Source organism: Leptinotarsa decemlineata, unplaced genomic scaffold (assembly GCF_025532065.1).
Source record: "Leptinotarsa decemlineata unplaced genomic scaffold, Ldec_3_MD MMD2_P_RNA_scaffold_14, whole genome shotgun sequence".
Lineage (NCBI taxonomy): Eukaryota > Metazoa > Arthropoda > Insecta > Coleoptera > Chrysomelidae > Leptinotarsa > Leptinotarsa decemlineata.
Genome location: NW_027412528.1, coordinates 660,313 through 670,549, shown reverse-complemented (window position 1 = coordinate 670,549; position 10,237 = coordinate 660,313). Strand labels below are relative to the sequence as shown.

General features: G+C 36.3%; 1 protein-coding gene across 1 annotated transcript; it reads right to left on the bottom strand.

Annotated features, from left to right (window-relative positions):
• Positions 1–7,625: 7,625 nt before the first annotated feature.
• On the bottom strand, positions 7,626–8,347 carry Srp19 (Signal recognition particle 19). The gene is made up of 2 exons (XM_023172465.2): positions 8,156–8,347; positions 7,626–8,100 (listed from the first exon to the last, which is right to left on the bottom strand). Exons 1-2 carry the CDS (start codon positions 8,236–8,238, stop codon positions 7,710–7,712), a joined length of 474 nt encoding a protein of 157 aa, XP_023028233.2. The 5' UTR covers positions 8,239–8,347; the 3' UTR covers positions 7,626–7,709.
• Between the last annotated feature and the right edge of the window lie 1,890 nt (positions 8,348–10,237).

The following is a 10,237-nucleotide window of genomic DNA, read 5'->3' as shown; positions in this document are numbered from 1 at the left end:
GAGAGAAACTTTAGTGAGTGGAAGAGAGAAACGTGTGACGTCATCGACGTAGGATGGAACGAGTATCGTAGCGATTCAAGCATGGAACTCGGTCTCCTTGGGACTCCGCATCACCCTTCTGCCCCCTTGTCTCGTTCCAGTCACGTGATTTTAATTAAAAAAAGTTTATAGTTATGAGATTCGAACCTGGATCGTCCGCGCGGTAGGCATTATCCTTAGCCTCCACACCAACGTAAGATATTGAAAGTAACTGCGAATGTTGGGTATTTATAGCGTTAGTTTTGACACATTCATTATACTTGACAGCATTTTTTTTCCGTAGACAGTATTCATCATTATCATGTTGAAGATAGGAAAATATACTTAGATTTGGGAAATAATTAATATTTCATATAAAGATGTGTATGTGTGTGTAAGAGCGAGAGACGCGTGTGACATAATCGAGGCAAAGAGAGATGGTATCGAGGTTTTACCGGTTGCTGGCGCAATGCAGGTGTTGCCAGTTGTACAATAAATCGTTGTTTATGGGGCAATGTGGCGTTGCCGGTTTTGAAATTAATCGTGAACGACTCGATGAAAATTGGAAGCGCGAAAGTGATATATTAATAATAATTAATCAGATTTGAGAAAAAACATTACAGATTAATGAGGCAGTATCGTTTCAAAGTGCGATCCCTCAATGTTACAAGGTATCTCAAAATACATCATTGAAAACAAACATGGCGTCGAAGTGTACAGGGTGCGTCAAAATACATCATTTAAGAAAAAACATAACAGTTCCACGAGGCTGTAAGTTTTCAACGTGCGATCCCTCAATGTGTACAAGGTATCTCAAAATATATCATTGAAAAACAAATATGATGTCGAAGTGTACAGGGTGCGTCAAAATATATCATTCAAGGAAAAAAAACATGTCGATTCAACAGAAGTCTAGCGTTCCAACATGTCGGAAGTCTCGTATCTTTGTTAACCAAGTTAGCATCATCAGGAGAAGAAGGAGATGGCACCAAAGGTGTCGATGAGTTACGTATTGTGGAGTTAACATTCGAAAATGGGGAAAGCGACCGTTTTACAAACGTTTCGACTGTTTTGCGTGCAGCTGCAGTTTCGTAAGAAGGTATCATCTTTCTCTCCAACCGATTTCCTGGAGTCTTTGAAGTCCACTAGATACTCGTTAGGACAACAAGAGGATTGTTCCGAATTCTTGGGGTTCTTGTTGAATACTCTTCGTGAGCAAAACAATAGCAAAATCAATACTCCCAGCCGCTCTGGACTGAATGATTCCGTACAACCCATCTCGTCTTGTGTTTGTAAATCTTTTGCTGGAAAAATCCTCACTTGTTTACTTTGTGGTAAATGTTCAAGAAGTACTGAAAACTTATGTGAATTTCTGGAACTTCATCTAGCTTTTCCTAATACGAATAATTACCAGTCCGTGCAAAGCTTATAGTTAAATCATCTGAAAATGGAATTTTTAACAGGTGATGATCGACTGTATTGTCAAACATGCGCCAAACTAACTGACTGTTATAAGGAAACAAGTATAGCTGAGGCACCAGTCAATCTCATAATAACACTGATGATTTTCAAACAAGACTCAACTTCTAACGGAAGCAAGAAACTCTTTGGAAGGTTCGAAATAGATGAACATTTCAACCTAGCAGACCACTGTTATAATATTCATGCAGTCATTGTTCACTGTGGTTCTGGCGTTGAATGTGGTCATTATTACGCCTTGGTTAAAGAAGAAACGGACTGGTTTAAGTTTGACGATAGTCGTGTCACGAAGTGTTCTGGCGACGCATTAAATTTATTGGAGCCTCTGGAGACACCCTACATTGTGTTTTATGAGAGAGAGGACATTGTTAGATCAAGATCTTCAGATGATATGGTGCTGCAGGTTTTTCCGGGTTTTCCTGCAGCTGAAAAAGCAAATGCGCCACTGGAATCAATGAAGTCGCCCCGGAGCGCCAATTAATTTTTATTGTTGTATTTATTTTATTTTTATCGTTGTTTTAACACATTGTAATAATTTTATAAATATATCTCAAATAGTGATAAAACATTAAAACCTTGAAAGTGACGTAGTCAGCGTGGGAGGTGGTGGCGTGTGTGAGGGTTTGTGGAAATTAATGAGTTATTACAAAAAATAATAGCGCAACTGTCAGAAGGGCACTAAGTTGTATATTCGCTAATAATGATCGGATAGTCGCGTACAGCACGTCAAATGAAAGGATAAGAAATGCAGAATTCATCGACAAAGAAAAAGCAAAGATGACGCAACATGTCAGAAAGGCACTAAGCCAAATCTTCGTTAATGATAGTTGAATCTCAACGTGCAGCACATCAAACGGAAGGGAAACGAATACAGAGTGTACCGACAGATAAAAAAACAAAGATGGCGTAACGAATATAATATCCAACGCCTAATGTGAATTAACATAGGAAGAATTGCAAATTCAACAAAAATCATTGAACAAACTTGGAATTAAAAAATGTTGGGTTATGAACAACTATAAGTTTATTCCAATTGCAGAAGCTTGATGCAAAACGCAGAATTTATTGACAAAGAAAATGAAAAAATCATCATATACTGAAACATAGGATATATTTGGATTCCTTAGGGTGAGAAGGTTTCGAATCCATCAAAAAACGACCACTTCCGGTTTTCACTTCCGATTTCGATGATTTCGACATCAATGGATTCGTTTACATGCCATGAAACATAATTAATCATTTATCGAAGTCAAAAGGGCCTTATAACCTATTTTCATTATACTAGCAGCAACAGACCGATGTGGGTACTCATTTCAAATGATTTCATTTGTAGATTATGAAAAGTATAATATACAGCGTCTAATGTGAAATAGCATAGGAAGAATTGCACATTCAAAGAAAATCGTTGAACATACTTGGAATTTAAAGTTTTTGGGTTATGAACAACTACGAGTGTAATCCAATTGCAGAAGTTTGATTCAAAACTCAGAATTTGTTGACAAAAAAATGAAAAAATCATCGTATACTGAAACATATGGTATTTTTGGATTCCTTAGGGTGAGAAGGTTTCGAATCTGTCAAAAACAGGTCACTTCCGGTTTTCACTTCCGGTCGTCCGATTCCGATGATTTTGACATCAATGGATTCGTTTAGATGTCAAAAAACATAGTTAATCATTTTACGAAGCCAAAAGGACCTCATAACCTATTTTCGCTATACTAGTCGCAACAGGTCGATGTATGTGGGTACTCATTTTAAATGATTTAATTTGTAGACTATAAAAAATATAATATCGAGTGCCTAATGTGAAACAGCATAGGAAGAATTGCAAAGAGAATCATTGAAAAAACTTCGGATCGTCACGTACATCATGTCAAATTAAAGAAGAAGAATTGCAGAATTCATCTATAAAGAAAAAACAAATATGGTGCAACATGTCAGAAGGGCACTACCCCACATCTTCAGTAATGATAGCTGAATCTCAACTTGCAGCACATCAAATGAAAGGGAAACGAATGCAAAATTCATCGACAGAGAAAAAACAAATCTGGCGCAACATGTCAGAAGGGCACAAAGCCACATTTTCGTTAATAATTGTCGAATCGTCACGTACAGCACGTCAAATTAAAGGAGAAGAAATGCAAAATTCATCGACAGAGAAAAAACAAAGATGGCGTAGTAACTTCCTTTGTATTACAAAGCCCGAAAGCACGGTCAACTAGAGTTTTGGTGATTCCTCTTTTAGTCGATTGATAGTGGTTGGATTCGTGATTCTCATACTGCCCCGTGTGAGTTTTCGGCATAAAGATGTTTCCCACTTAGATTGTGAATGTGATGGAAGGTCTTAAGCTGCTTCGGGAACTAGAACTAGACACCTCTCTAAAGCACATCAATAGCGTAAGCCCTTCCATCACTTCTACACTGGAGAAGGAAGTCCACAACGAATTGTCATTCTTAGACGTATTGGTTAAGAGGACAGACACTAAGTGGGACACATCTGTATACCGAAAACCACTCACACGGTACAGTATCTGAACCACGAATCCAACCACCATCAGTCCGACCAAAAGAGGAATCATCAAGACTATAGTAGACTGAAAACGGCCAACTCCCGCCAAACGGTCATCTACCGCTAAACCTCGAAACGTCATGAAGAAACTTGGCTCGAAATCTTTCAATTTTTATTCCCTTTTTTCAATTGTTTAATTGTGTTTTTTTTATTGTAATTTCATTTCAGGTTTTTTTGACTAATATAATTATTATTCTCAGCTATTCATTTCAATTGTATTAGTTCTTTCGGGGATTTCAAATCAATTTATTTCATATTTAGACAATGGAAATCTGTACTAATGAAAAATTCATGAATGAAAGTGATTACTTTGAATGAGTTTTATAGATTGAAGAGAATATAATTGCTGATAGGCCGTGACCAAATGGAACTTGTCTTACAAACGCTTCTTCGCTACTGCGGCAAACATTATTATTGATATGTGCGTTGACTGTTAGGACGAAGGTTATATCTCGAAGTTAACGCGCATACTATTGATGATGTCAGCCGCAGTAGCAGACGAAATTACGAATTTTAGTGATATGAATAAGGGCGATGACATATCCCCTTTTAAAGACGCCCTCTTCTGGATCGACAGAACACTCTATCCTCGAATATCAAAGATTAACGAGGCTCCCCAAGGCGGTCAGTTCCAAAGCCAAGCTTCAACATATTCGTCCTCCGTCATTCACTGCAAGGCAACTAGTTGAAAACAGTGTGGAGAAAGTAGAACATTTCTTGGCGAACAATAGTGACTGCCATTTTTTATGTGTTACTGAGCATTGGAAATCAACTAGGTACCCAACTGGAATGTATTGGAATAGAAAAATTAAATCTAGCAGCTTCCTTTTGTCGTACAGAAAACAAACATGGGGGAAGTGCTATATATTGTAAAAATGGAACTGACTAGAAAAGCTACAAGAACTAGGTAGTCAAAACAGACTGTCATTAGCCTGTGTACCAAGCCACACAGGATACAAGGGCAACGAAGAGGCTGATTTACTAGCACGATGCTCCCCCATTGGCCCAGAACCCTTTTGTGGTACAGCAAAAGTGCTGCGAAAAACTTGTAACAGCAACTGGAAGGAAAAACAATCTCAAAAATGGTGGAATAAGGCGCCGGATATGAGACAGGCCAAAAAGTTCATTAAAGAGCCACCGCCTAAATTCACGGAGTACCTACTGAGTCTGAATAGGCTATCAACTAGAGTTCTGGTCGGGCTATTGACGGGACACTGTAGACTCAACAAACACATGAACAACATCGGACTGGCAGACACAGCCCTATGCAGGCTTTGCCAAGAGGATGAGAAAACCTCCGTACACATACTATGCTATTGCGAAGGTCTGTCAAGGATAAGGTTTGCAACATTAGGGAAGGAAAAACCACAACCCTCTCAATATATGGGGAACTTGAGGTCTGACCCATGGAGTCTAGTTACAAGGACGGGCCTAGACAAGGAACTCTAGCATACATGAGGGCACACACAATAGACCTGCAAAGGTCGCAGTGTAGTGGCTGTTCAGTACAGAAGCCCCATATTAATCTAATCTAATAGGTATACCGCAAGGAAGTGTAGCGGGCCCACTGTTGTTCGTTATATTTATGAATGATTTATGCAAATCTGAATTAGCAGATAATCAATTTATAACTATATATGCTGATGATACAAGCCTTCTGGCAGGGGAAGAAACATATCCAGAGATGATGGTAAACTGTTGTAACATTTTTCAGAAAACAAAAAACTGGTTGAAAACAAATAAGTTAGTATTGAACGAGTCGAAAACTAAAGTGATGCTATTTGCAAACTATCTAACAGCAGAGGAAAAACCAAATGATATATAATTTTTTCAATCATACCTTTCAGTTATCGCATGACACCAAGTTTTTGGGTGTTTACATTGATGAATGGCTGAACTGGTCACAACATATATAGAAGAAATCTCTTCGAAGCTTCAAAAAGTGTCCTATGAACTGAGAAAAGCACGCAGCTTTATCTCTTTACTTTGCAAATTTTGAATCTATCATCCAACAAGAATACAAATAGAATATTTCTTATACAAAAAAGAGTAATGAGAATAATAAATTACAAACATTATAAGGACTCTTGTCGAACAGTTTTTAAGAATAATAACATCATGACTGAATGTGTATTTTTGAATGTTTGATGTATTTGTTTAAAAACAGAGAACTTTTAAATCTAAATGCTACAGAACACGAATATAACACTAGGAGGCATGACCTCATTTATCCATATCATACATTGAGACTTAACTGAAAAGTCTCCCTATTATATGGCAATGAAATTTTACAACAAGTTACCAGTAGGTACTTGTTGTTAGACACTCTGCTAGTAGCAAACAATTTTAAAAAAAACATCAAAAAGATTACTGTCAGATCTAGAACCTTATTGTGTTGAGGATTTTTAAAACATCAGTTTTGAAATATAATTGTGTGTGACGTCATTTTATTACCTTCGGAAAAAGGATGGAGGAGTAAGACCGATTGCCGTCGGTACCTTTTATCGACGATTGGTAGCTAAACTTGGTTGTATGAGGATTAAAGACGAAGTAGGATCGACGTTACGTCCACTACAGTTTGGTTTCAGTACTGCAGGTGGATGTGAAGCTATTGCTCATGCTGCTCATAGATATATTAATCTTCATCCAAATCCCGATTCAAAAATTTTCCTGAAAAAATAGACTTCAAAAATGCCTTCAACATAATTGATAGAAACATCATGCTCCGTAAGGTTAAAGATTTGTTTCCAGGATTATATACCTTCAGTCAGTGTTATAAAACAGCTTCCTATTTGAGTTTTGGTGAACATCTGATTCTGTCTGAGAGAGGTGTTCAACAAGGTGATTCCTTAGGACCTGCTCTTTTTTGTCTGACCATCAACGAACTCACTAGAAGCTTATCATACGAATTTAATTGTTGGTATTTGGTCGATGGTTCACTCGCTGGCGATGAAAACATTGTTTCAAATGATTTAGAAAAAAATCATTGATTATTCAAAACATCTTGGACTTGAACTAAATTTTGGAAAATGTGAATTGATTACTCAATGTAAGAATATATCATGTATCATATCATTTTGTTGTATGAGAGAACATTGGCAGATTGAGATCTCCAGATAATGTGGTACTGCAGGTTTTTCTGGGTTTTCCTGTAGCTGAAAAGCAAATGCGCCACTGGAATCAATAAAGTCTCCCCGTAGCGCCAATTACTTTTCATTATTGTTTTATAATTTCATTTGTATTTTGGAAGTATTAATTCACAGGATTTGTACACAATATGAAGGTTAATGAAAAAAATGTCGCCCTTCTGCACTTTTCCCCAACATTAGCAGCTATTGTTTTTACACTGAAGAAAGACACTGGTTATTTGACTACTGGTATCAAAATGGCTATCAACATCACATAGGTATGTAGTAATTGGTTGAACAGAAACAGGGTTTCAGTTCACGATTCTTACTATTACTTTATTCATTTTATTTAATAGGTACTTGATTGAATTACTGCAGAATGGGTAACCCAATGCGCTATTATCTGAACTTGTGGAATGAAAATTAGCATCAAATATGATACTTATTTGTATTTTTCAAAATTTCACATAAATAAAAAATTATTAGGTGCAAAATTGAACATATTGTAGATAAGTTCATCGCCTTCCTTTGCCCTTTCCTTTCCCCTTATTGCTGGTTGATGCTTGTTGTGGTGCTTCCCCTGCACCTTTATTCTGTCTAGATTTTAATTTAGGAATCATTTCACCAAGATGATACATTATGCTCTCTCTGGTTGGGAAAGCGCTATTGATCAAACTTCCATCATCATTCCTCAATTGAACTCTAATTCTGCCTCGATAAAGAGGTTCCTTGCTTTTTTCTCTGCTATATAATTTATTTTCAACTCCTATTTTAAGATTTGCTGCCACTAATACATCTCTAATTTCTTGGTGTGTTGGGTTTTCAACGCATTTATCCTTATTTATCCTTCTTCCTTGAGCTAACGTTTTCTTATTATTGATATAAGCTGGGTAAATACATATCCACCTAAAATGAAAGACCTGAAGACATATGGTTTGGTTTATTTATTTCTTCTAGAAACCTTTCTCTATCACTATGTTTCTTATCGGGGCTCCACTGTAAAACAGGTACATGACCTAAATGTGCACCACTATGAGACTGCATTAAATATGAAAATATTATTATGCTCTCAAACTTGCTACTTGATACAATTTAATTTTACGAAAATAAAAAGTATCAGCCCTGTTGCCACGTAGAGAGATCACAAACTACGTACTCTATAGACGTTTCACGCAAATGATCAAGGTCACAGTCGTTTTTGTAGTTCGTTGTGCCCACCTGTAGGGGTCTCTGCCACACACTACTTAAAGTGGTTTGTGGTCTCTGCAGAGATTATAGGTTATGTCGATTGTTGACATTTTTCCTTTGAAAGGAATCTGATACGTATTATTTTTATTAGTGTTCTCCGATCAGTTAGTTTGTATCTCATATAAACATCTTCATCCAGTGTTATCACATTCTTACATTCAATATTTTTTCATTACTCTTAGCGAACTTCGTTTTCAACTATGTCGTGTAGGAAATGCTGCATTTCAAAGTGTTCAGCATCTGCACCGCTACACAAATTTCCAAATCCTGGAAAATATCTAGAACAATTCAGTATATAGGTGCACTCTATCAATGATAGGGATATCAATGAAATGGACCCAGTAATGGTGTATCGCTTTGAAAGAGTTTGTCATAAACATTTCAAGGCTAAAAAATATCATTCATCGATGTCGAGTAGACTTCAACCAATGACTGTGCCTACATTATAAAATCTTTGAAAAAATAATATACAATAGACTGATCACTTATCTAGAGAATAATAATGTTCCAAGTTATATGCAGAATTGATTTAGAAGAAAGAAATCTACTACTTGAGCTAACTATCAAGCTCTATGTAAGGTAATTGAATATATCAATAGTAAAAAGGCTGGACTTGTCCAAGACCATAGATTATTGATCACACAACTGTCGTTATACGGTATCAGAGGGCTGCCACTCGAACTAATTACGTCCTATTTGAAAAATAGACAGCAATGTGTTACTTGAAGGGATACTGATCTAATGAAATCAGAAATGCTATATATCATTAGAGGTGTACCCCAGGGGTCAGTGTTGGGCCCACTACTATACATTTTTTACACTAACAATGTGCCTGAAGTTGTTGATAAATACATGGTTCAGTATGCCGATGACTGTTCTGTGGTTTTTGGTTCAACCGATCACAACTACCTACAGGTAAATATCTTTTTCAAGCTAAAGATTCTGGAGGAGTACTTTACATCACACAACCTCAAACTGAACAAAAACAAGACACAAATCATATCTTTTACCTAAAACGGCACAAATAATACTTTTAGTTATGGTGTAACTATTTTAGAACCAGTGACCCAACTTTCCTTTCTTGGAATTATAATTGACTCAAAGCTGAACTGGAAGAGCCACATAGATAAAGTGGCAACAGAAATGTCAAGGCACTGCTATGCCCTGAGAATAATTACACAAAATATATCCACTGAGACTGCGATGTTAGCATATAATAGTTATATTCAGAGTCACATCAGATATGGCAATATGTTCTGGGGAATGTCTGTACATACACAAAAAATATTCGTATTGCAAAAATGATGTCTCAGAAAAATATTCAACCTTTCTCGGAGAGAAAGCTGTAAAAAATATTCGTAGATAAAAAAATATTAACACTAACAGGTCTTTATATTTATGACTCTGTGGTATTTATCAAAGAAAATATATCTCTTTTTGCGACTTACGATAGGAACCATACGCACAACACACGAAACAAAAATAACCTTTTGAATATAAAGACACATTTGACCTATCTTCAAAAAAATATACCTTTTTCAATAATTAATATTTATAACAAGGTACCTGAATCTCTCAGAACTTTGTCTTCTATGATCATGAAGAATAAATTGAAAACTTTGCTTTTCTCCAAAGCTGGAAGAATTTTTCAGTGATAATTTAAACTGATGTTGTTCGCGTTGATTATTTCATGTCGTATCATTCTGCATTGTGATGTAGTTTAGTCTCTTTTGAACCCTACATATAGATGTATATGTTAGTGATCTATATCTAATATAACAATATTACATTAAGT